The sequence below is a fragment of the Myotis daubentonii genome, chromosome 16 (genome assembly GCF_963259705.1).
Source record: "Myotis daubentonii chromosome 16, mMyoDau2.1, whole genome shotgun sequence".
Classification (NCBI taxonomy): Eukaryota; Metazoa; Chordata; class Mammalia; order Chiroptera; family Vespertilionidae; genus Myotis; species Myotis daubentonii.
In genome coordinates this window covers 15,009,855-15,037,353 of record NC_081855.1, presented here as the reverse complement: position 1 = coordinate 15,037,353, position 27,499 = coordinate 15,009,855, and the positions used below count along the sequence as shown (strand labels likewise).

Sequence of the window (27,499 nt, the reverse complement as noted above, 5' to 3'; positions counted from 1 at the left end):
ATAACCAAATGAAATGACAGTGTGGAATTGGACTAATAGGTTGTAACTTTTAGCAGATAATTGGATAATATATTAAGGCCAGTTGTTTTATAAATTACTTTAAAGTTAGCTCAAGATGTAGTGTTAAAGCAATCAATCCAATGATCACTACAAAATAAGGGAAGCCGGAGGGAAACTTCCCCAGGATCTGAAGTCCAGAAGTGTTCAGCTGAATAATTTAACCTATTAGATAACAAGATTTGATTCATTTCTCTTAAATAGGTTGTATAGTGTTCTTGTAAGGGCTCTGTTAAGTTTTAATGGACAGGATTCTTGCTTGCTTCCTGTCTGCCAAAAAAATGAGATAAATAGAAGGCCCATGCTACCCTCAGCACGTGTAAATCTGTAGTAGTAATGTCACAGATTATACCTTTTAATTATACATATAATGAAGGTTATACATTATAATCATGAATTGTCATAACACCATAGAAAGGTACAATGTAGCGACCTAAAGACAAAATAATGAGAGTAGGAAACTGACTTTTAAAAAATATTAATTGGCCTTCTTTTGCTATCAGAAGTTCTATGAGGAAGCCTTGTAGAAGATGCAGCAGTTTTCAAAGAAAAGAACAAATACTTAAAATATGTTTATTCTTAATTCCTGTTTACCTTCTAATGTAATACCAAGAGAGGAGGCTCAGTATAATGAACAACTAAACATCTGCAGGTCACAAAAAGGAAAAATCTCATATTTAAGAAGGACCAGTGCCCTGGCTGGTGTTGCTCAGTGGTTGGAGTATTGGCCCATGCACTGAAGGGTCTTGGGTTCAATTTCTGGTCAAGCACACATACCTGGGTTGTGGGTTTGCCCCCTGCCCCCAATTGGGGCTTATGCAGGAGGCAGCCAGTCGATGTGTCTTTCTCACATTGATGTTTCTCTCTCTCTCCTTCCCGCTCTTCCACTATCTCTAAAAAGCAATGGAAAAAATATCCTCATGTGAGGATTAAATAAATAAATAAATAAATAAATAAATAAATTGGACCATAAAATCTAGAACATATTTCCCCCTTAAGGGATTCTAATGCCAACTTAATAGTTCATATCATTATAGGGGAGAGTTTGTATTTTAAAGTGTCTTATTTAAATTTTTTATTTTCTCTTTTATTTTGTGTTGGTACCGTATTTTTACTCAGCTTTGGGATCAAGCCTGTTTACTTCATTAAGAGAAATCTTCCAAGTGAGGTTTAACAGGTACTCTATGTTCTGTATGCCTAAGGTCTGCCTCTAGGGTTCTCCTGCTCCCCACAGGGGCATGTACAGGTTAGAGCACTTACTAATCAGGATTGACCTGGCTGCTATACTCTTATTTTTGGTGACTAAATCCTTCTCCATTAGATGCAAGCAAAATGTTTGTTTCTTTATTTGTTGCCTAAAATGGTAAATTTGATACTGTGGTGGGGCGGGGGGAAGAAACACAAATTCTTTGCAAATAAATTTTTTATTTGCAAAAACTGTAAGTACAAAACAGAGTGACAAAGATTTTCACATTCTGTGCATTTCTTTGGTCACTTTTCAATATTTGGGTGAGTTACTCTTCACTTATGATTTTTGTGTGAACCTCGCGGCTCTTCACCCGCAGCTTGTTGACCTGGGACTCGGCGATGTCAGCCCGCTCCTCGGCCTCTTCCAGCTCGTGCTGGAGCTTGCGGAACTTGGAGAGGTTGACGTTGGATTGTTCCTCCTGAGAATGAATGGAAATGCATTCAGGAGTGAATAGAGTTCAGAATTTCTAGTTTCTTAAGTGAGTGGGTCTTGAATTTTCTTTTTACTTCAAAATGATTCACTCTAGCAAACCTTTTTAAAAACCTAGAGAAATGATCTGGAACATTTTTTTTTTTTTGTATTAACGTCTCTCATGTATCTTGAACTCATGGATAACAAGGAGGGACAGGTGACATTTGTCTCCAAGGTGCTCTAAAAGTTCTCCTTTTAGAACTTCTCACATCTTAGAGCAGCGGTTCTCAACCTGTGGGTCGCGACCCCTTTGGAGGTCAAACGACCCTTTCACAGGGGTCGCCTAAATACATCCTGCATATCAGATATTTACATTATTATTCATAATAGTAGCAAAATTACAGTTATGAAGTAGCAACGAAAATAATTTTATGGTTGGGGGTCACCACAACATGAGGAACTGTATTAAAGGGTCGCGGCATTAAGAAGGTTGAGAACCACTGTCTTAGAGCTACTCCTAAAGTGCCAACTTTCCAGCCTCCTCTCTTCACAATCCTGAGAATGGAACCAGACCTTTAAAAATGTAGACATGGCCCTGGCTGGTTTGGGTCAGTGGACAGAGTGTTGGCCCGAGGACTGAAGGGTCCCAGGTTTGATTCCAGTCAAGGGCAACTACTTCAGTTGTAGGCGTGATCCCTTGCCCTGGTGGGGGCACATGTGGGAGGCAACCAACCGATGTGTCTCTCTCACATCAGTGTTTCTCTCTCTGTGTCTCTCTCCCTCCCTTCCACTTTCTCTAAAAATCAATGGGAAAATATCCTCAGGTGAGGATTAACAACAAAAATGCAGACGTGCAATCTATATTATACCAAACCAATAGCCTTGAGTATAAATTATTGCAATTTAAGGCAGTTTTGGAATTAAACAAGAAGTTGATTATTTCCTAAAATAGAGTGGTCTCTGATTATGTTTAAATATATAGCAATGAATTTGAGAAGCCCAGTCCTGGTTTAGTCTCTAGTAATCATACTTTTTTAAAAGGCTCATTTAGAACCATCCAAAATATGTCATTCAAATTTAGAACATTAATAAAACTTAAATAACTAAATAATAGAGTTTGAAAAAAACCCCTCAGGTCTTCCTCTTATAGATAAAGAAAGTTGGAGCTATTGAAATGTTAACTAAGTCCTCTCTGTCTCTCTCTGACCTTAGAGGTTTAGAGGTCAGGGGGAAAATAAAAATTATAAATGAGCACAAGAACTAATTTATGATATGTAATTCTGTATAGCCATACTTTATACTTAGGAAATTGATGTTACTTGATCATTATTTCCCATGAATCACAGGCTGGGGGAATGCGATAAGGTGGAATGCTAAGAATTCATGGTGTATATAATGATATTTCAAACAATGTTTCCAATATAGAATTCCTGTTTTCTTCTTGCCCTGCAAATCTGTTCTTCCCTTGGCTTTATATTTTAATAATACACCACCCACCTAGTTAATCAAACCATAACTTGACAAATTATCTTTGATTTCCTTTTCTCACCTCCCAAGTGCTACCTATTAGCATATCTTGTAGTTTCTACCTCCAAAATAGCTCCACTTCTGTCTGTATGCACCACTACTATCCTAATCAAAGCCATGGGACCACCTGAAAAGCCTCCTAGAATGTTTTTCTGTACCTACCTATGTTACCCAAAAATCATCCTCCATCTAGTAGCCAAAATACTCTTTAAAAAAATATAAACCAGGGCATGACTGACCTAATGCAAAATCATCCTGTGGCTTCCAGTGTCCCATTATTTAAAAAAAGCCAGACTTCTTATTATGACCTAGAAGACCATGTGATGCTCCTCCTGCCAGCTCTTCAGCTCTATCTCTCCTGCAACCTCCCTCATTATTCTACTTCTTGAACCAGACTCTTTTCCATACAAAAGCTTTGCATTTGCTCTTCTCCATCCCTAGAACGAAAATTTTCCCTGGCTTATCACGTGGTTGGTTTCTTCTCATTCTTTAGACCTTGATTGAACCATTTCCCTTTAATCTTTCCTCATTTTACCCTTTTTTCTTTCATCCCTTTAACCAAATTAGCTTGGACGTATCTGAGAACTGGAGGCTGCCTAATTACCATGAGAGATTCTGAACTCACCGCTTCCTCAGCTTGTCTCTTGTAAGCTTTCACCTTTGCTTGCAGTTTATCCACCAGATCCTGGAGCCTTAGTACATTCTTGCGGTCTTCCTCAGTCTGAAATTATTATATTTGAAAGAGTGAGTTTCTTGAAAGTACAAATACCATCATATTTTGTTGTATATTTGGTTTTAAATCCTCTGTAGACAGGGGTGAAAACCTAGGCAGGCCGTTTTCCTTACTTGGTAAGTGAGTTCCTTTACTCTTCTTTCATGTTTACGTAGACTCTTGACAGTTTCAACATTGCGCTTCTGTTCACCTTCAACTTCTGCTTCAAGTTCACGTACCTGCAAGAAAATGGGAATTTTAAAGACATTTATTACGATGCATTCATTTAATGGATTTCTACTCTTCAGATGGCCTGTAGTACTTCTTTTACTCTGCTTTAATTGTAGTTACTGATACCCTAGTCTAATCTCCCCCTTATGAGCTCTTGGCAGCAAGGAATATCTCTCATTCATCTCTGTATGCCACACATCATCCAGTAGTGTTAGGTATTGAAAAATCATGCATTAGATAGGAATGAGATGCGAAATATGCTGATCAGAAGACCCACCCTGGCCTCCAGTTTCTGGATCTGCTTCTTCCCGCCCTTCAGGGCCAGCTGCTCAGCCTCATCCAGACGGTGCTGCAGGTCCTTCACCGTCTGCTCCATGTTCTTCTTCATCCGCTCCAGGTGGGCACTGGTGTCCTGCTCCTTCTTCAGCTCCTCGGCCATCATGGCTGCCTAATTAGCAGTAAATGAAAACCGTTCAGAAAGCTGAGATAGCACATTAAGATTCAGATTTGACCACCACTGCGTTGCCCTCTGCTCACATCAGTGATGGCCTTCTTGGCCTTCTCTTCTGCGTTGCGAGCTTCCTGGACAATGTCCTCCATCTCTCCCTGGATTTGGGAAATGTCTGTTTCCAGCTTCTTCTTGGTGTTGATCAGGCTGGTGTTCTGGTTAAAACATCACATTTAAAAATATTAAACACCTGAGAGAAAAATTAGGATGCCCGCTGTTCTAATGAAATCACAAACTAGTTAATTAACTAATTGGTGTCCCTCCTTCTTACATAAAGTATCTCAGGTGACAATGTATATTTAAAAGACAGTCAAGACTTGATGTCAAAATTAAGATAAGCAAAATATTGTTAATCCAAAAATATTAAATGTTTTGAATTTTATCCTCCATGAAACATTATGAATAAATTTTTAAATAATACTAAAATGTGAGCAAGAATTTGATTTTCCTTCTTCTGTATTTTTCACTCTTCTCCTATTCTATGTATTCACCTGGGTGTGCAGGAGCTGGACACGCTCACTGGCATCCAGCAGCTCCTGTTCTGCGATTTTCCTGCTCCTCTCCGTCTGCTCCAGAGTGGCCCTCAGCTCCTCAATCTCGGCCTGAAGCAGGTTGGCTCTGCGCTCAACCATGGCCAGCTGCTCCTTCAGGTCCTCCTGGCCCCGGAGAGCGTCATCCAGGTGTAGCTGGGTGTCCTGTGGGATGAAGGATCATTGAGACATCTTGTTCTCAGGGCTTCAGCCACCCCACCTGCTCTGGGGCCATCTCTTGACCCCTTTTACCTTGAGAATGCCTTGTGTGTTCCTGTAGTTCTTCAGGGCCTCAGCAGCCATGCGGTTGGCATGGTTCAGCTGGATTTCCATTTCATTAAGGTCTCCCTCCATCTTCTTCTTGATCCTGATGGCATCGTTCCTGCTCCTGATCTCAGCATCCAGTGAGCTCTGCATGGACTCCACCACTCTAATGTGGTTTCTCTTCATCTGGTCAATCTCCTCATCCTTTTCAGCAATTTTCCTGTCAATTTCAGACTTGACTTGGTTCAACTCCAGCTGGATGCGCAGGATCTTTCCCTCTTCATGTTCAAGAGATGCCTGAATGACAGCAAGGGTGATATTAGTGGGGAATGGAAGTATATAGTATTCTAGAAATAAGAATGAGTTCCTACTTTTTTGCCACCATAACATAACTTTATTCTATTATAGAAATTTCTACAACGTTCTATTGTTGGTTTTATATATGTCTATCTCCCCAGCTAGATAGTGCCCTTGAGGGCAAGGCCCTTAACTTCATCTTTGTTTTCTCAATGTCTAGCACAGTTCCTGACATACAATTATGTTACTTGTATACATGGTCAATTCTCCATCCCCATACTCATATGCAGAGAAATTAGGGTCGGTTGCACACAAGAATTGGTGAATCAAGAGTGTACAATAATATGTCTACCTCTGCCTCCTCTAAAGCAGCCTGAAGTTCAGACTTTTCTTGCTCAATTTGCTTCTTTAATTTTTCCAGTTCATGGATACGTTTCCCTCCTTCTGCAATCTGCTCAGTGAGATCAGAAATCTCCTCTGTTGGTGAACAAAAATAGAGAAAATTGTTCATTGAGGGAAAGCATTATTTAACTATTTGTTAAAGAAAAGGTGAAATGTGCTCACGTTGCAAATTCTTATTTTCCCTCTTTAAGGTTTCAAGATGGTCTAAGGATTCCTCATAAGCATTCTTAATCTTGAATAGCTCTGTGCTGAGGGAGCGGGACTCCTTCTGGGAAGCTTCAAGTTCAGCATGAGTTTCTTCATACTTCTGTTTCCATTCAGCCAGGATCTGAGGGGCAAGGAATGGTCAAGAAATTTAGTGGAGAAAGTTTAATGTAATGAAACCATTTGTTCTAGCATCTCTGAGAGTTGAGATGATCTGGGACTGAAAAATTTTGATGAATGAGAACAGTGGAACCCACAAGAACATATTCCCCCACCCCCCCAACCTACCCATGAAGCAGGAGCTACTGAGAATAGTCCTCGGATGGTTTGAATAAGGCACACTGACGGTAGCAGGCTAGCTTGAATTATATGTTGGATGCTGAGGCAGAAGCTTCTGCAGTAATTACCTTGTCAAAGTTCCTCTGCTTCTTGTCCAGGGCTGCGCAGGCAGCATTAGATCTCTCCACATCAAGCATGAGGTCCTCCACTTCATTCTGGAGCCGCTGCTTGGTCTTCTCAAGGGAGGCACACTTGGCGTTCACGGCTTCTACGTGTTCCTCAGCGTCCTGCAGACGCTGGGCCAGCTTCTTCCTGAAAAGTGAAATAGGGACAATAGAAGTGAATGGTCATCAGCAGAACTCGGTGTTCAAAGTGGGTACAAGAGAGTGATTTCCACAGTCAGACTCTTACTACCATGCTTTTCAAACTTGTTTTGGAGGTCCAGTTCTGTATTAACTCCTTCCCGCTCTCTTACCAACCAAATGCTGAAAATAACCCAAATTTCAATATCTTTGTACTTCATACTAGTAGTCTGACTTTAAGGCAATCCATGATCAGCCCAATGCAACATTTTACCCTTCAAGGTAGCTGATTCATTGCTCCTTTATAGAATCTTAATATCTACCTTGAATTACTGTTATTTATATCTCTTCTCCACTGAATTTTGATCTTTGGAGGGTAAAATCTATATTTTGCTAATCTTTGTGCTAGTATTCTTGTAGGCTGTCATATATTTTAAGTACTGAGATGTTATATTAATTGAATTTAAATAAAATATACTTGATTTTTGTCTAATTGTATCCCCTATTTTCTTAGTTTTTCATAAATCCTTTAATAAAAAGCTTTCCCAAATCAATATAAATTTTGCTTTGAGAGCTCAACTCAGAATCTCTTCCATAGCATCTAACAAAGCATTGTAATTCCAACGATACGGATGTACATTAGCCATAGATTAAATGAATAGATCTCTTCTTAAACTTTCTGTTGAATAAGTAAGTCTATTCTGTCCAGATTCTCCCTCACTTATAGTTCAGTGTTGGACTTTATATTGCATTGTATATTTATGAAACAGTTTTCTTTCTTATTAAAAAATTTTACCTACTTTTTATTTTATTGTCTTTAACAATATACTTATGCCCCCACTTTTTCAATATAGCCATATTTTCACATCTCAAAGGGTGGAGCTATGCTTTAAAGCCTAATTATTTTTCTTTCACAGGCCTATCATCTTGGAGCAATATTTTTGTTAGTTGCTCAGAAAGAGGAGAGGCATAAGAGAGTATAATTAATTGTTATTCTATCTACAACTGTCCCCCCTTTTAAAAACAACCATTCAGTTCCCTCTTCCCTTATGTCCTTTCTAAAAAAAAAAACTACTTTCCCTTCATTTTTTCTTTGTTTTGAGAGCAATGGATATTTGCTCACTTACTAGAGGTAGCAGATGCACTCTGTTAAGAGAGATGCTTCATTTTAACTAAGTCTAGAACATACTTGGCCTCCTCCAGCTCCTCTGTGCGCTGAATGGCATCCGTCTCGTATTTGGTCCTCCACTGGGCAACCTCACTATTGGCCTTGGACATTGCCCTCTGCAGCTCAGCCTTGGCTTCCTGCTCCTCCTCATACTGTTCCCGCAGCAGGTCACAGTCGTGGCGGGAGGACTGCAGGGCGTGGGCCAGAGCACTCTTGGCCTGAAAACATAGAGATTGGCAATTTAATTATATATGTTTAAAGTTATATTTAGTACCTACGTTCCTATAGGTCACCAGAAGAAAACAATGATAATAACCAGAACAATAAAAAGTAAGGCTTACCTTTATCTCCTCTTCAAGTTGCCTTTTTAGCTCCTCAACCTGTTGTGTGAATGCTTGTTTGCCCCTTGAGAGCTGAGAAAGCATTGAGTCTTTTTCATCCAGCTGGCGTGAAAATTCACCTATAAAGACCAAGATCCAGAAAATTCAACTGTACTGTGGAAATTAAAGCTCTACATTAAAACTGGAGCAGGGCAAGGGAGCTGAGTCAAAACATAATGGAAAGCATGCATTACAACAAACCACCAACATCCACTTCAACCCTGACAAGAAAGTTTATGTAAAAATGAGAAGTATGGAAAACCTTGAGGCAGATTACATGCTTATGAACAACACAAAGATTTTCTTGATCTTTTGATCACCATAGAAATTGTTAAGAAACATGTGAAAAGTAAATCAAACCAACAGAACATTCCAGTGCCTTTTGTGAAAGGCAATAGTGTTGTACTAGTTTATCTTCCATTGAATCAAAAAATTATTCTGTAGAAATAGGAGGCTTTGAGTAGTTCCCTTTGTAAGTAGAAGTGATGTTCAAAAGGAAATTATGGAATTATTTTTATATTAAGAAATGGTCAAGTATCCTTCCACTCCCAGAAGGAGTTGATGTATGGGATAACTAATTATATCATAAACAAACTGGCATTTATTTCCAATTCTTTAAGCACCATAATTCAGAAAATACATTATATTAAATATAGAGAAAAATTTTTTAAGACCACTATTGAACTGGTTACCTGGAAGCCTTATCTCTGACATTTAATAAGAATCACAACTTGCATATTTTACATACCACTAAATTACTAGCAGTAAACATGTATTGAGGAAGAGAAACTACAAGGAGCATTTATATTCTTTTAGAATACAGTTATTCTTTTTCATAAGTGTACTTATCATCTGTATAACAATAATAAAAACCCCACTTTGAGCTTTATTCTTGAAAGAACAACATTTGAATGAATATGAAAGTGAAGTGGTTCCAAACACTTGGATCTGCATATTGCTTTAATAGTCCAGATGACCTATAAAACAATTTCCTTCATGTTACCCAGGGGATGGAGAACTGTAGTAGAAAGGTAGATAAGTTGATTGGAGGAATGAATGCAGAAATTCCCCAGTTTGGATAATCAAAGTGCTCTGAACCTCACTGAATGTTCCTAGGCTGGGTTATAGTCCTGAATATTTCCCTACTTCCCCAGGGTTAGCTACTAGCAATTGGAAAGACCAGGAAAAAGACTGCAGTAAGCTTCTTGGACAGGTCATTTCATCACTACCGTAACTTATCATCTTTAAAATTGGGATAACATTCTACGGTAATGAGGATAGTAAAGTAATAACTTGTTGGAGCATCTTGAAAAGTGAAAATAAATATTGTGAGGATACAGTTTTTATTTAATAATTTTCATTAGAGTCAAGCCTGCTTTAAAATGTTAAAAAAACAAAAAGCCTGAATCTCTTTATTATTTAAAAACAAAAAGAAAGAAAGCTGTTCATGCCTGTGGTCGATAATGTGCTCATATGAGTGAGCACCTCTCAGGAAGAGAATATGCGATCTCAAGTAAGTCAGTGCAGAGTTGTTGTTTGTGTTTTTTGTTGTTGTTTTGTTTTGTTTTGTTTTTTAACAAATTGAGCATCTGAGGTAAATTTGTCATTGAAGACCAACTAGTAAGTGGCCCACCTGATTCCGTCTGCAGGCGCGCTCTCTGAGCCGTCAGGTCGTTGATCAGCCGCTGCTGCTCTTCTTCCTTTGTCTTCAGTTCACTCAGTTGATCCTCTAGAGTGCGGCACATCTTTTCAAGGTTTCCCTGTGTTCAAAAAGTGGCAGAAGACATCGCAAGCAAGTATTTGGACCTTAGAAATTGTTATTAATCCCAAGCATTCCATAGGAGCTTCAGTACTCATCTATTTTGAGAATCAACTACTTTTACAAACAAAAAAAAACTTAGGCCTTAGACTCTGATGGAAAGAATAACAAGATACTACTTGGGAATTTGTCTTTACTCAACTGGCTTACTTGTAAGAGAGTAATTATATTTGATTCAGCTCATGAGTTCTTTTTGAGAAGCAAATTATGTATTTGTGCTTAAAAGAAAATCAAAAAGCCTAATCAAGGTGAGATGTTTTAAAAATCTCAAAATGTATAGTTGAATTGTACTTTTTATTTGAAAGAGCTTAAGTTTTCACTATGCACATTCTTTGGATATGTCTCAGCTCCCATAAAGAGTGAGCACTTTGCCCTGTCACACCTGAGTTGCCCCTCCCTCTGACCAGTCTCTTGCCAGTGAAAGGCTCATTCACGTTTCTTGCAGAAATCTCTTACAGATATTATTTCTGCTTTGCCTGTTAGCTCATTTTGTTCAGTAGACCCATGTATGAATGAAATCATATATTTGTCTTTCTCTGATTGGCTTATTTCACTTAGTATAATGCTCTCCAGGTCCATCCATGCTTAAATCATGACTGTACCTTGGCTTTGGAGACACTCTCCATGTTACTAGAGAGGTCATCGATCTCCATCTTCATCTCACTCTTCTCCTTCTCCAGCTTCTGCTTGACCCTCTGCAGGTTGTCTATCTGCTCCCCAAGTTCAGCCACACTGTCCGCGTGCTTCTTCCTCAGGGTGGCCGCCGTGGCTTCATGCTGCAGGGTGGCCTCCTCCAGGTCCCTGCGCATTTTCTGGAACTCAGCCTCCCGCTTCTTGTTCATCTCAATCTGGGCTGAAGTTGCCCCACCAGCTTCCTCCAGCCGCTCGCTGATCTCCTCCAGTTCCCGGGAGAGGTCAGAGCGCTGCTTCTCTGCTTTGGCCCGAGAGGCCCGCTCTGCCTCGATTTCCTCCTCCAGCTCCTCAATGCGGGCCTGGGAGTGATGAAAAACACAAACTTAGCTTGTGTCAGTCATTTTATCAGGTTGAATTTCACTGGTGGAAACCAGGTACTTACCTGTAACTCCTTGATCTTCTTCTGTAGCTGCATCCCAAGGGCCTGTTCATCTTCAATCTTGCTTTGTAGATTGCTCATTTCAAACTCTTTTCTATTAGAAAAGCACTTGTTGTTAGTCACATAAATATTAATATTAATTTCCCCCATTAAACTTTTGTCTTTGCTGCTTACTTTTTAAACTTTTCATCAAGTTGCTGTTTGTCATTTTCAACATCCATTATGGATTCTTGGGCCAATTTTAGGTCTCCCTCCAGTTTCCTCTTTGATCTTTCTAGATCCATCCGGATTTTCTTTTCTTGTTCCAAAGATCCTTCAAGCTAAAAGTTAATAATCCATGAATACAGTTCCTGGCATGTTACCACCTTTTGTCCCAAGTTGAACTTATAACATTTAACTCATATAAACAGCAAATTATTTTGATTTTTCTTTGAATTAGACAAATTTATCCCATCTATTACTTTTTATTGCTATTTATCTAGTCCAAGGATTCATCATTTACAAAGTGAAATGTACCTCATTACAACATTGTTACAGTAAACTACGAGGGAGACCTCTTGTCATCTCTGTCTCCCCACTGGAATTCGTTGTGTTTGATGCTTTACCACATGGGATAAACACCATAGCAATATTTCCAAACCATGACCTTTGTCAAGTCCTCTCCTACTCAGACATTTACAGCGGATTCTCCATTCAATATCAGAACATGTTTGAAGCCAAATTTATCTCCCATGTTCTCCTTTGTCACTGTGAGAGAAAATCTTATGGATCATTATTGCTTCTTTGCTCTTGCTACACTTCTCATTTAGAGAACATTCTCTCTTCCATATCTACTCATAGCCTCTCTTCTTTCAAGCTCAGATAAAGACCCATTTTTTTATACAGTTTTTTCTTCCTTCTTTCCCTCTAATTTATTTTACCCATATTATCTGTTACAACTAACTTTCTTTCTTTCTTTTTTTTTTTTTTTTACTAACATGTCCATATTAGTTCTTATAGCAGGAGTAGAGGCCCGGTGCCCGAATTCATGCATGGGTGGGGTCCCTCAGCCTGGCCGGCAATCAAGGCCAGTGGGGGTGAGGGACTGCAGTAGGTTAGCTGCCTGTGGGAGGTTGGCTGTGGGAGCACACTGACCACCTGGAGGTAGCTCCTGCATTGAGCGTCTTTCCCCTGGTGGTCAGTGCATGTCATAGCGACTGGTCGACCAGTCATTCTGGTTGTTTTAGTCACTTGGTCGTAATGGTCACTTAGGCTTTTATATATATAGATAATGTCCTATACTGTGTATTCATTGAACACTCCTGTAAGTACTCATTACACTGTAAGAATCCAAACTCATGCCCACTTAGTTACAAAATTAAAAAAATAATTTTACATGATGTTAAGCTTACATCATCCACTTGTTGTTCAAGCTTGGTTTTAGCTTTGGTCAGGGTGTTGACTTTGTCCTCTTCTGCCTGCAGGTCATCCAGCGTCTGCTGGTGGGCCTCTTGGAGGGCCTTCTTCTCCTTGGTCAGCTTAGCTATGGTTTCATCCAGGCCTGCCATCTCTTCTGTGAGGTTTTTCACCTAGAAGGTCAAGGAAGAGATTGTTTCTACTATAAAGCAGCTAATTGGATGGTAGAACCTCTATAGAGTATAGCAGAATATGTCTCTTACCTTGTTCTCTGTGGCATGTTTCTCCTTTTCAACCTTGGCCAGTGTCAGCTCAAGGTCATCAATGTCTTTCTTCAGTTCAGAACATTCGTCCTCCAGTTTCCTCTTCTTGGCCGTCAGCTCAGCATTGATCTCTTCCTCATCCTCGGCTCTCTCAGTCACCTCTTTGATTTTGGCTTCAAGTTGGATTTTTGTTTTGATCAGCTGGTCACACCTTTCCTCTGCATCAGCCAAGCTATCTGCTTCCTAAGAAGGAACAATAGACACTTTCCTATTTTAGTTCTCTGCATATTTTTGGATTATATTAATATTTTGAAAGCAAACCATTAAATTGTGTTTTAAAACATTAGGTTAATTTTTATTAGCTTCCCATCATTTAGGAAACATTTATTGGGCACTTACCACACTGATGATAAAATAAAGGAATTTAAGTCATGGTTCCTTGTGAAATTATGACACAGTTTTATTTCCAGTGATGGTGTTCAGGGCACACCACCTCAAAATATGTCCCTTTGGCATACTGAAAATCTTAAGCTGAAGGAATTTGAGAAGGAAGGTCGTTTGACCTCATCCCCTCATCCTTCTTTCCATAAATTTCCCATTTGAGGAGGAAAGGAGACATTTTTATCACCAGAGATGGGGAGTTGGGAGCCAACAAGGCTGTATACATAAGCCTTATTAAACTGACCCTTAACTTGCTAGTTACTTCTTCACCATTAACTACCCTTAGCACAAACCCATGTATCTTGTTGATTCTTTTAGTAATATTGTATATGAAAATTTATAGAACATTCTAAGCATTTGTGAATTAGAAGAGATTGATAGTAAGTCTCTTGGTAAGGTGGAATCTAGAATTTTCCCTAGCAATTGCTTAAAGAAAATTTTAGCATCAGATTACAAAAATGGGTTCTGACACTCACAGATTGAACCTGGAGTTGTAGTTCATTTTTCTCTTGCATCAGAGCAACCATTTTTTCTTCCAGCTCTTTTCTCTTGGCCTCAGCCTTTGCAAGGTTTTCTTTGGTTTTCTCAAACTCTTCCTTCATGTTGGCCATTTCCTTCTCTGTCTCCGCACTCTTGAGGAGGGGCTTGATCTTGAAATACAGCTTCATCCAGGGCCAGTGCTTCACATTCATGAAGGCGCGGACATTGTACTGGATGCAGTAGATGGACTCTCTGTGATAGGAGCAGAAATTTTCAGTCAGGTTATAACAGGAATCAGAATTACAAGGCCTATGCTGATGGAGTTTAGTAAATTACCCCTATTAATACCTTCTTTCCACCATCTTCTGGTACTCCACTCTTGCCAAGAACCCTCTGCACCTGGCCTGGGTTCGGGTAATCAGCTGGGCCAGCTTTTCATCTCGCATCTCCTCTAGGAGCCCCAGAAGACCAGCTTTGAAAAAGACCTGTGCATGAGCAGAGTTGTAGATCAGAAACTACATCAACTTCAAAGCGACAGGAATAACGTCAGGTAGACTGCAGAGACTATTACCTTGGTGTGACCAAATTTATACTGAGTGTGGTCAATGTCAATGGACCCAAGGAGCTTCTCAGAAGCCTTCTTGCTGTCAATGAATTGTCCTTCAGGGATAGCACTTGCATTTAATACCTTGTATCTGTTTAATAAATAATTGATATAGCTGTTGTCATGAATAAGAAGTCTTCCTGCCTTATTATAGAAACATAGCTGTTGAGTAGTATAACAAACATAAACAAGAAATCATATCTCCTTTATTCTCCATATATTCAAAGGGTGTCAAACTTTTGGTATTTCAATACAGAGTCAGTTAAATTTGTTTCATATATCTGTATATTAACATATCTTTATTGTTGAAATTATTACAGATATCCTCTTTTTCCCCATTGACCCCCTCCACCCTACTCCTTCCCACTTCCCAGGCCTTCACAGAACTATTGTCTGTGTCCACTATTGTCTATGCATATAAGTTCTTTGGTTAATCTCTTCCCACCCCCACCTCCTTCCCTCTGAGGTTGGTCAGTGTGTTGCATGCTTCCATGTTTCTGGATCTATTTTGTTTGTCAGTTTCTTTTGTTTATTAGGTTCCACATATAAGTGAGATCATGTGATACTTGTCTTTCTCTGACTGGCTTATTTCGCTTAGCATAATACTCTACAGGTCTTTCCATGCTGTCTCAAAGGGTAATAGATCCTCTTTTTATAGCTGCATAGTATTCCATTATGTAAATGTACACATCTTTTTTATCCATTCACCTACCGACGGGCACTTGGTATGTTTCAGATCTTAGCTATTGTAAATAATGCTTCTATGAACATAGGGGTGCATATATTTTTTCTGATTGGTGTTTTGGGATTCTTAGGAAATATTCCTAGAATCAGGATCACTAATGAGCCTTTCACTGAAAAATTAACGTATATAAGAGAAATCTCTTAAAATAATTCATGGTGAGAAAGTCTGACCTCTGTTTGAAGTCTGCATAAACGATTCTGCTTGGGAATCCCTTCCTACAGATGCGGATGCCTTCCAGCACACCATTACACCTCAGCTGGTGCAGGACAAGTTCATGCTCCATGGCCCCTAAATGAAAGATACACATGCCTCATTTCATGGCCTCTCACAAACACACCAGCTTGTCTGGATATCAGAGCTGTCTTACCGGGAGTTTTGGTTTCATTGGGGATGATGCACCGTACAAAGTGGGGGTGTGTGCTCCTCAGGTTGCTCATCAGCTTATTCAAATTCTCCTGTGAAACCATATGAATATTTGGTTTAAAAAGTACACTATTTTCAGACATTCATATATACAGACATAATCATGCTCCATGGCATTCATTTAATACTTCTTAAATTTTTAATTATTTTTACATTTTATTTTTCAATTATAGTTTATACTCAATATTATTTTGTCTTCTTTTTAGGTGTACAGCATAATGGTTAGACAAGCATATACTTTACAAAGTGTTCCCCCTGATATTTCCAGTACCCATACAGGTTAGAATTTGCAGAGTTAACTCTGAAATTTCCACATTCCTAAAACGGTCTTTTATTGCCTATTTTTGTGCATTATATATAGAGATTTTGTCTCCTAAATGTTGAAGTGGTTGTTCACTGATGTTGAGTGTGATAGAATACGTTGTCAATTTAGTATGACATTCTAAACATATGGAAATACTTCCAGCCACTCTTTTTGCCTAGATATGTGATCTGGTTTTACAAATAAGTCAGTATCTTTCTCCAAATCTCCATTTCTTTCTTTACCTGACTTGCAGTTGTATCTCCTTCCCTATCACATGCTTATTCCTTATCATAGTTAGAGAGCTGTGTCCTCCTTCTGGTTCCACGGTGAGTAGCTTTCTAATGCCTTGTTCTGGGAACTGGCAGAAAACTGACAGCCATGTTACCAAGCGTGAGATGTTTTCCAAGGAAATCCTGGTTTTTTGGGAATAACTAGAGCTTCAGTTTTTGCCAGCTGGATTATCAAAAGAAAAGTAAATTTTCCTTAAAGGGCTATTTTTTAAATCATATCTGGGGGGGTTTTTGTGTGTGTGTGTTTTTTAGATCAGCTTCCAATTCCTACCACTATTCTATCCTCAGATTTTGAAATCTCTTAATTTCAGTCTATGCCAATATTCGCCTAAGCACCTGCATCATTTGGAGGCTCCCAAAGGCTCAAGAAAATGGCATGTTTTGCTTAATCCTACCCCATTAGAAACTTATGAGTGTCAAGTGACCTCATTTCCTGGCCCCAAATTGAATTTTACCATCTGATACTTATTTCTGCAATTCACGCTCATCCCTCCTGAGGCCTGTCTCTCCTGTGTTATACTGAGTATCTCTTCCAAAGTGCCATAAGACTCAGTTCTACCTGCTGACCTCTCTCCTTGAGTCATACCCAGTATTATAATCCTTGCAACATTAATGCCCCTTTCCCACACAGTAAAATTAAGTTTAATTTCCTGAATCTAATTAGAGAAAATGAAGTTTGTACCCTGAAGAGAGCAGACACGGTCTGAAAGGAAGAACCCTTCTTCTTGGCAGCTTTCTTTCCAGCAGCAGCATTAGCCTCTAAGGGGAACCAAGAAAGCACAACAGTCATAGTACAGGCTTCCTCACATGAGGTTTCAGACATTCAGTAAAAAAGAATTCTATCAAAAATTACCTGCTTCAGCGGCTGCTGCTGCCCCAGAGAAGAGGTAGGCTAGAACCTTCAGGGAACACTTCTGGTACAGCCCGAGCACAGTCTCATTCAGGGGGTCCTTGTTCTTGTCAAGCCACCCGGCAATGTTGTAGTCCACGGTGCCCGCGTAGTGCACCAGCGAGAAGTGGGCCTCAACCTTGCCTTTGACAACCTTGGGCTTCTGGAAGTTGTTGGACTTTCCAAGATGCTGCTCATACAGCTTGTTCTTGAAGGAGGTGTCTGTGGCCTTGGGGAACATGCACTCCTCTTCCAGGATGGAGAAGATGCCCATGGGCTAGAAGGAGCATAACAGGCTGTACCTCAGTATTCAATACCAGTCTATTCCAATGACTCCATGGTCTGCAGGAGCCAAAGCCACTTTGGTGCTGCCGCTCTGTTACTAGAACACTGGACTGTAAGTGCTGTGAGAGCAAGGCTCTTGGTCTGTTCGGTGCAATGACAGAGCAGCACCAGACATATGGTAGGTGCTTAATTAATATTTGTTGAACAACAGTACATGGAATGAAATTATATGTTAATCTAACAGCAGTGTGGTGGTTGCCAGAGGGAAGAGGGTTGAGGGAGAAGGGGGTCTTAATATAAGGTGACAGGAGAAAAATGGACTTTGGGTGGTGGGCACAAAGTGCAGTATACAGATCTTGTAACATAGAAACCCACACCTGAAATCGATGTTCATGTTGACCAATGTCATCCCAATAAATTTAATGAAAAAATTTTTTAAATTATGTGTATATAAATGTAGCTCACTTTTAGCAATAGGTTTACCAAAAATTTCATGTGCATAGACATCAAATAATATAAGTAACATTTTAAACAATCATATCTGCATTTCTCAGTAGCCACCCCCTTTCAACATTGGACCAGTGATCAAAACGTCATGGGGAAAAATTTTTAAGTTAATGTTGTTTTCACAGTGACATTGCACCCCACTGCTCCATGGTCCCTCCTCCATGGGTCTTTGGACAAACCAGAAAGGTATGAAATGCCACAGTCCCTGCTGGGCTCCCATGATATTCTTGGGGATAACTGAGCCCTGGGGTCTTAACCACCCAGGCACCTCTCTAGGTGCTTTCCAAACACTTAGCCTTTATGCACAAGGGGGTTCTACTGTCAGAGGGCTTACAGCCTGGGCCAGTGGGCTTAGGGGCAGCAACGTATGAGCAGGAAAGAGTTAGAGCGAAGAGGCGATGGCCCCACGTAAAGAGGAGCTATCCCTGGGGAGTAGCATTTATTTCCTTACCTTCTCGATGAGCTCGATGCAGGCAGCCAGGTCCATCCCGAAGTCAATGAACTCCCACTCGATGCCTTCCTTCTTGTACTCCTCCTGCTCCAGCACGAACATGTGGTGGTTGAAAAACTGTTGCAGTTTCTCGTTGGTGAAGTTGATGCACAGCTGCTCCAGGCTGTTGTACTAAATATAAGTATAAAATACAAATTACCGTTAATTTTATAATAAAAGCTTCTATTGGATAGGGGCTTTCTTAATCGGTAAGCCCAACTGCCCTCAGGATGGTATGGCTTCATCCCGCCTGTCTTTTTTGCTGCTGTGGGTGAGGAAGTATTAGCACCCTCGTTGGAAGTATCTCCTAAGTAGGAATAAACAGGGTCTGAATGATACTCCTTATGCAATAAAACAATTATTTGGTTTTCACAGTATATATTTTTACTTATAGGTTTCATAGGAATTTATCTCTCTGATTATGTCGTATAACTAGCTAAGGTTGATACATCTGAGTCACTATGGTCTGTGTGTTGTTATTAATAATAGAGTGATATGTGATTAATGGAGTGATATGTGATTTACCTATCGGTCCTAGTTGAATTTGTCCTGTGATTGGTCAGATACCATTCCCATCATCCAAGTTTACTTAGGTAGGAATTGACAGAGTTGGAGTTTGAGTCCAGACCTGTCTCATTCCAAGTTCGTGCCCTTTTATGGACTTTCAGTCTTCTTTCACATGCCTATTTAGTTTGTAGTACAGCTATTTCTCATAGAACTTTTTCAGTATTGATTGTAGCAGCATGATTTGTAAACTTCCCTGCTCAAAGTTTCTGACGACTCACATCAAAGATCTCAAAGCCAGCGATGTCCAAGACCCCAATGAAGAACTGCCTGGGCTGCTTGGTGTCCAGCTGCTGGTTGATGCGGGTGACCATCCACAGGAACATCTTCTCGTAGACGGCTTTGGCCAGAGCACCCACTGAATTGATCACCTTCAGAGTAATAACTTGATGTTATTAAAGACATGTTGGGAAGGCTTAGCATATGTATCATTCATTAAGGTCGTGGGCTTACCTGCTGTACAGTTTGGCCTTTGGTGACATACTCGTTGCCGACCTTGACCCTGGGGTAGCAGAGGGCTTTGAGCAGATCAGCAGAGTTCAGACCCTGGAGATAGGCCGCTTTGTCAGCAACTATAGAGACACAATTTAGGAACACAACATGACCTGATGTGCACCCCACTGTTCAGAGTAGAGAGTGCATCACTATAGAAAGTCTGTGCAGGAGTACATTTCTTTATGTCCACCAGAAGCTCAGTTGTAAAGGAGACATGAGTTAGGAACTGGCTTTTTTGCCTAGATTCTCCTGGTAAACCCAGATGTAGCTACATTTTTATACCTTCAGTGCCATCTGGCTCAGCTTGCTCCTCACGCTGCTTTTGCTTGAATTTCATGTTCCCATAGTGCATTACTGCCCCTGTGAGCTTATAAATGGCACCTCTTTCTTCAGAAGTGAAGCCCAGGATGTCAATGGCACTCTACCGGGAGAAATGAGAGGATAAGATTAGGGCAGAAGAGACTAACTTATTTAGGAGAATTTATACTATATTCTTACCACACCTACAGTAGGCTGCTATTGTCATTCCCATGCATAATGTAGTTTTAAAAACCTGCATGTGTAACTTACATCCGTGGCTATCAACTCTTCTTGGTCATCAATGCTGGGGACTGTGATCTCCCCTTGACTGACAAAGGCATAGTCATATGGGTTCGTGGTGATCAGGAGCATTTCTGGACACATAGAATTTAGGAGGTACATTGTACATTACAGGTTGTTAATAAAAAAGATTAACTTTCATCTGTGAATTTAAGATCTTTCTTACCAATCAGTTCTGGCTTCTTGTTAGACATGATCTGATAAAAAATATGGTAACTTCTTTCCGCCTTTAGCTGGAAAGTAACTCTGGACTTCTCCAGAAGATCTGCAGTGGAAAGTAGATATTAGATTGGAGGGAAATTGTAAAGTTCCTGGGGTGACTTGGCATTATGGTCATCAGTTCTATTTTATTGGCCCCTTGCGATTTCAGCTGAATGTTCCCATGAGGAGGTACCACATAGTACATCTCTACAATGGCAGTTGCTCTTAAATCTCTAGAAAGAAACTAAAGCTTGCTAGCCCAAGGCATATTCATTTCTCATACAGAAGATGCCTGATGCATGAAATATAATAGATTCTTTAACTCCTCCTCCCCAGGATCTCTTCTCACTTCATAATAGAGGGAATACTAAAAGTGAAATTTGTCAAGGCTCGGACTTGGAAGCAATCAGACATATTCCACTCAGAGGCAACTCATTTATCCCTAGTGTTAGTTTTGTTTTTTTTCTTAGAAAATTTTGAGGTCAATTCTGAGACTGGAATAATTCAGACAAGCCTAACAGCTCCTCGCAGTTATTACAGAATCATTAGCTCATGACTGACGTGAATAAAGTACACTGTGGACTCTGGTTAAGATTGACATTAACTGTGGGCATGTTTGGCAGCAGAATGGTATTAAACAAGCTCTAGGCTCAGCAGGAGCTGCAAGATGTTCCTCCAAACCATCATTTGTCATTCTTGGATTCTATTTAAGAGGTCCTGTTACTCACATGTTTCAATATCAGCAGAAGCCAGTTTCCCCGTGGTACCAAAGTGGATCCTGATGAATTTACCCTTGCAAGTAAAAAAGATATTATGTGCAAAGCTTGCAGCACACAAGAAAGATGAGATTGAAATGAAAACTCAGACATGCTTTCTCTGGCATTTAAAGGCTGAGAAGACCCCTCTGTGACCAAGATACTTACAAAGCGAGAGGAGTTGTCATTCCTCACGGTCTTGGCATTGCCAAAGGCCTCCAGCAGGGGGTTGGCACTGATGATTTGATCTTCCAGTGTCCCCTGCAAAAGCAAGAGCAGTGCTCACATCTGAGGCTCCCCACTTCCTGAGCGCCCCGACAGTCTTGATTCTGACTCCTGTATTGGACTCACCTTCATTTTGCCAGAACCTTCCTCCTTCTTCTTCTCCCCAGTAACTGCAATTGTTGCAAAGTACTGGATGACACGCTTGGTGTTCACAGTCTTCCCTGCACCAGATTCTCCGCTGTCAAATGGTGACCAAGCGAATATGAGAAGTTAAGCCATGAAACTACTTCCACCATAAGCATTTACTACCTAAGCATCTATTTTATGTCTTTATTAGAGTGTCCTAGATCTTTTTCTGTGCCTGCATAAAGCTCATATTACTTCTGTTGCTTATCGTTGACAAGATATAAATTCATTAATTCATTATTCATGTAACACATATTTCTTTAGTGCTTAAAATATGCCAGGCTCTCTTCTAGGTGCTGAGGCCTGGGCATGCGTGGTCCAAAAAGCAGCCACTCAACAACTAGGTAAGAAATTAAACTATTGGTTTAAAAAACTATGAAAAAATGCAAGTGTTCTTCAGTTTCCTTAGACCAAAGATATGGCTCAAGTTAGGTCTTGGAAGGAAAAGACATTCCTCAAGTAGGCCTTAAAAACCACTGGTAACATTCCCAAAATGCTTAACCTTCAGAAGGCTATACATTGCTCACTGAGCTATACCGGGTTTAGGCCATGTCCAAAGAATGGATTTTGTATCTCCTTCTCCCAGGTAAGTCCTATGGAACTTTCAAGACTGGACTAGAATGATGTAATTTGCGGCATTGTTATTTTACATTCTGATATATTCTAAAATCCTACAATAAAGTGAAAACAATATCTAGTTTTAGGCTGATTATGCTATTGCTTTAGTATGTGGGCTAAATTTCTTCTTTTGGTTTTTATTATCCCAGTGAGAATAAAATACTAATAAGACTCAGATAGGAATACATACGTGATTAGGATAGACTGATTCTCCCGATCTGGAAGAAAAACAGTGGACAATCAGCATATTTACCAGTTACCAAACAAAACTTGGTATAGGGAAACACTTAGGACATTGAGCACAAGTGTCATAGCCAATGAAGTTTTTCAATATATTATTGTAAAGTTATATATATTATTCTTAAGTTGAGGAAGAAAAAAAATATAAAGTGTTGTCATATCTTAAATTCCTTAAGCCCCCACAGGAAGCGTGTCCTTCTGGTTTACAATAAAGAATAGTACTTTGCAAAGGCAGATAGATACATTCCCTAGTTGTCATGTGTGGATTTCAGTGTCATGCTGAGTGCTGATAATGCATGCTACTGGAAAATGCACAATATGCGAAGGGTTTGGGCTGTAGTTTAATTGTTTAAAATAGTAATAAGCTAAGGTTGAGATTTACTTTCTAAATGGATACATTGCACACACACACACACACACACACACACACACACACACACGCGCGCGCCTTTGTGTCATGGCCACAGATTGCAACCCTAACTGCTCAGTCTTCCCAGAAGTATGGCATTGGGTCAAAGAAAGAGCAAGTGAAAGAGGGTGCTTCAATCAGAGTAAAACCTTTTTAAAGGGGAAAAATAACAATTGCTGTTTATATGCCTATAGCCCTTAAACACCCCTTCATTCAAAGAAAGGATATCATATCTGAAGTGAGCTCTGATGATTTAAAGAGATAAAAGTACTTAAGCATCAACAAGAAACTTAGGCACTAAAATGATTGAACACATTTTTTATTTCTATTCAGACAGTTATTACTTCATCTTACTCTTGCTACTGAAATATATAAAATAAATCACATCTTTTCAAGCAGGGAGACTAACTAAGCAGACTGATAGGGATGGGGCAGTTTCCTGCCCTGGTAGGATCATGGAAGTGGAATCAGGAGGACTGAGTTTTAGTCCCCACTTTTACAGTATGTACCTCATTGTGTTTCAGTCTCCTCTTCTGGACAACTAGTGGGTTTGATTAGATTATTTCTAAAGGTCTTTATAGTTTTAACCTTTTCTGACTGTAGGTGGTAAAATAATTCATAGGAGAACCAGCTGAGCTACTCACCAGTCAGCATGAACTGATAGGCATTGTCAGAGATGGAGAAGATGTGGGGCGGGGCCTCCTGGCGCTTTTTGCCTCGGTAGGCGGACACCACCTCTGCATTATACACCGGCAGCCACTTGTAGGGGTTGACAGTGACACAGAACAGGCCCGAGTAGGTCTGCACCAAAAGAAAAAATAATAATTATTTTATGGAGACCTTAATTACTATTTTAAAAAAATATATTAACTACCTGTATGAGCAGAAGGCCATGATAAGGCACTCACGTAGATCATCCAGGCTGCATAGCGCTCTTTGAGGTTGTACAGCACAGCGGGCTCATGCAAGTGGGTCATCATGGCCATGTCCTCGATCTTGTCGTATTTGGGAGGGTTCATGGGGTACACTTGGTCATCTTTCACAGTTACAGTCTGCGAAGTAAGAGAGGCCAGATCAAAAAATCACTGTCAGCTCACCTAAGACAAAATGCAGACCAGTCTAACCATCTCCAGGTGAGTTACTCACAGCTCCTTTTTCAGTCTTGACTGTCACCTTCCCTGATTCCCTGCTCTGCACAAATGCTTTCACAAAGGACTCTTTAGGGTCCACCACAAACACTGATGACTTGGCATCAAAGGGCTTGTTTTGGGCCTCAATTCGCTCCTTTTCAGACTTTCGGAGGAAAGGAGCAGCCTCCCCAAAAATAGCCATCTCCTGATCGGAACTCATGGCTGCGGGTTAGCGATGGCAGCGCCGTTGGAGACTTTGCCTGGCATACGAAGAAAAGATAGTAGAGAAATTCAGAAACTGAGCCATTAGATTCACATTTAAAAAATAAAACATCATCTGATTTTCTAACCACTTGGCTGTATGTCCGAAACTAATACAGAATAATATTCAAAGTAAACTAACTGGAAAAATGCTTTTTTTAATTTAAGAGAAGAAAAAACATTTTTTATTCACTGGCCAGCTGAGCATTGAGTATGACCACCTCCCTGGCTTGGCTAGAGGAGAAATGTCAGTGTCTGTGTTCCATGCCAGTGCTGACAGACACTTAATCATGCATTTGGAAAGAAACTATTGTAACCTGGCTCACTTACTCTTTGATATTGTAGTTGCTTTCTGAGTTCCATTACATATGTATATTGATTTTTATAAGCTGCCTATTATTTATTGGTTTATACAAAACACAAAGCAAGATGATGGCAGGGTGTTCTCCATCTCTTCCACGTACTGTTCTCATCTTCCAATTGGATGATAAGTACCTCGCAGGCAGGGAGCACCTTCCCCTCTGTGGCATCCTTCACACCTCTCAGAACAAAAGGTGGACGCAGCACATAGCTTAAAGCTGGCTTTGTGAGTAAAAAGAACTATAGAAATAGGTTGCAAAAGTTCTAGGAACTATTTTGCCTGTGGTGAAAATCTTTTCATTCTAGATTTAGATTTTCAGAGACTAATAGAGGAAAGCCAAAATGTGAGGGCTTTGTTTTGCATCATTTTGTTAAAATAGATTCTATTCATCAATTGCTCTTGTTCCTGTACCATAATTTTGACAAACTAAGCTCTTTCACCTGTCTTTAGTGTGTATCAAAGACTTAAGATAAAATGTTATTACTTGTATTTTCTTGCTTTGTTACTAATATTATAAAAATTTCACAAACATTTTCAAGATCAGCCTCTTGCCACTTTAACATTCATTAATCCTGTCCATAATGATAATAGGTAATCCATTTTATAATAACAATGATATCTTTCCAGGAAAACTTAAAGCACTTGAGCAGACTTTTCCACATTTCCCAGAGTCCAGTGATTATATTGACACAATTAAAATGCTTTGTCTTGCTGAAATTATTCATCATCATTTTCCATATTTTAAAAATTTTCCATTTTACAGATTATGAAACAACATGCAGATTTAAGCCACTTTCCAAGGCAAGGATTCAATCCATTTAGACAACATCTCTAGTTTTTTATATTAGTTAGTGCTGGGTAAAAGCTGTAATATAGGAAATTTACATTTTCTCTATAAATTAATAACACTGAAATGTATTGCATGTTAGAATTAAACTATTTAAAAGACAACCTGCAGTGTTGCAAATAGAAAAATTATGTATAAAATGCCTAAAGACCTGAGAAAGCATTTTTATATATGACAAAGGACATAAATGCATATGAAATCAGTTTCTAAGTCCCCTTCAGAATTTTTCAAGGGAAGTATGACCATCCATGGAATTGAAATGCTTTTATTTGATAACCCCTGACCACTCTCCAAGCCACTGCAGAAGGTTTCTTGCACCCTTGAGGAATGAGAAAAAAAAATCAGTCTCTTACCTTAGAGCTGCAATCTGGAAGTGGATCAGAACTGCAAGAAAAAAGACAAATTTATTCTGCATTACATTCTAACAATTCCCAATTATAGCATGCATAATTCTTAAGTCGGGACCAGAAAATGACTGGGGCCACTAAAACGTCTAATTAAAATTGCTCCGAAGTACGTTGGTGCCTCACTGGCAGGGCTGCCAGGGGCAGTGGGAGCCAGGATATGTGGCCTGGCATGTGTGAGGGCAGCCAGGCATCCCTTACCGTCCTTCGCACAGAGCCCTGTCCTCCCACACACTTACCTTGAAGCTTTATGAGGAAAGACGAGGCATACTCATTCCAAGGGCACTTTTATAGCTTTATGAGGAAAGACAAGTCATACTCATTCCAAGGATTCTGTTATAGGATCAAATATGGAAAACACGTAGCCTCCTCCTCTTTCTTAAAACATGTTTGGCAAAACATGTTTTTGGCAATGAAGGTCTCCAAACATAATTCCCTTCATATTAAAGATGTTTGGATATAATTAGAAATATTTCCTCTCTCATTGGGTTAAGTATATGAATCAATCTCCTATAAATAATTTGAGTTGTTGGCAACCTGAAAGTGAGGTGCTGTTTCAGAGGCGCTATGTTCTGCAATCCCTGGACTTTTTTGCCTGCTGCTCTTCTGTTTCACTGTGTCAACTGTGGAAAGTCTTGTCAACTGCCTGCACAATTGCAGATACTACACCAGGGAAAGATGATTCTGCTTTTTACCAGAGAATTGTGAAAAGATCCTTAGTTCCTCCCAAGAATGCATGATATTTTTTATTGGTTTTGCCTGGAAATTTAATTTTAAAATTTGCTTCATGAAGAGCAGCCAAAGATAGCTTCATTTGTTTTCCCGGGCCAGTCGTCTCGGATTCATTGTCACATTATACCACTCCCACTTTAAACTTGCTCCAAAACTGGATTATCTCTCTGAGCTGAGATGTCCTGCTTCTCTCGTTTTTGTTTGTTTATTTTGAATGCAAGTTGCTTGTGAAATCCTGTTTCCTCTATGAAACTCAACATAAGAAAAAAAGGGCTTCTCTCTGTCTATAAATCAGCAACTATGACTTCTCTTCCATCAACTACCCATGGTATATATTTCACATTTTGCTTACAAACAATATCTGAACATTGTTTTCTATTCTAATTTTTAATTTAAAAATATTTGTGTTGTTATCTCTGTGACCTGCATCTCTTTTTGTCAGCATTGTCTGTCTGGAACTGACATCAAATTTGCTTAACATTCCCTTTTTTGCTATCATTCCTGTAGTATTATTGTGCTTATATTTCTATCGATTTAGTGGACAGAGGTTGCCTTATGAAAGCAGATGCCTGGAGATACTGGTTGTAATGGTCACATGATAGTATTAGTGTAAGAGACCATCTAATCCATATCACTCATCTTACTAATTATGCAACTGAAATCCAAAGAATAGAAGAGAATTTTCACAAATCCCACAGTAATCTAGATGCTGGTCACCTGATGCAACACAGTGTGATTGCTGTAACACTCTTCTACCTGGGGTGGATTGAAGCCATCGGGGAAAGGGTCTTAAAGGAGACATTCTTCTGAGAGGGGCTTCCCTAACCAACTCTTAACCCACTTTGTTACCACAGGTACATCATTTTATTTTCTTACATGTCCGTTTTCTTTATAGGGCGTCTGGAAAATATGGGTAATGATTCTCAGGAAGATAAAACATTTT

At 39.7% G+C, this 27,499-nt stretch overlaps 1 protein-coding gene across 1 annotated transcript; it reads right to left on the bottom strand.

Moving 5' to 3' along the window:
- Positions 1 to 1,462: 1,462 nt before the first annotated feature.
- Positions 1,463 to 26,171, bottom strand: LOC132218013 (myosin-1). The gene is made up of 40 exons (XM_059668624.1): positions 26,064 to 26,171; positions 25,774 to 25,804; positions 23,968 to 24,211; positions 23,730 to 23,873; positions 23,466 to 23,622; positions 22,363 to 22,390; positions 21,495 to 21,606; positions 21,312 to 21,404; positions 21,117 to 21,180; positions 20,354 to 20,452; positions 20,158 to 20,261; positions 19,870 to 20,008; positions 19,546 to 19,664; positions 19,314 to 19,463; positions 18,490 to 18,660; positions 17,211 to 17,523; positions 17,040 to 17,116; positions 15,708 to 15,795; positions 15,511 to 15,628; positions 14,563 to 14,686; positions 14,340 to 14,476; positions 13,988 to 14,243; positions 13,071 to 13,313; positions 12,804 to 12,980; positions 11,587 to 11,732; positions 11,416 to 11,506; positions 10,943 to 11,332; positions 10,155 to 10,281; positions 8,483 to 8,601; positions 8,163 to 8,359; positions 6,800 to 6,983; positions 6,351 to 6,516; positions 6,139 to 6,263; positions 5,478 to 5,786; positions 5,187 to 5,390; positions 4,725 to 4,850; positions 4,465 to 4,635; positions 4,091 to 4,195; positions 3,870 to 3,965; positions 1,463 to 1,724 (listed from the first exon to the last, which is right to left on the bottom strand). Exons 3-40 carry the CDS (start codon positions 24,169 to 24,171, stop codon positions 1,572 to 1,574), a joined length of 5,826 nt encoding a protein of 1,941 aa, XP_059524607.1. The 5' UTR covers positions 24,172 to 24,211; positions 25,774 to 25,804; positions 26,064 to 26,171; the 3' UTR covers positions 1,463 to 1,571.
- Between the last annotated feature and the right edge of the window lie 1,328 nt (positions 26,172 to 27,499).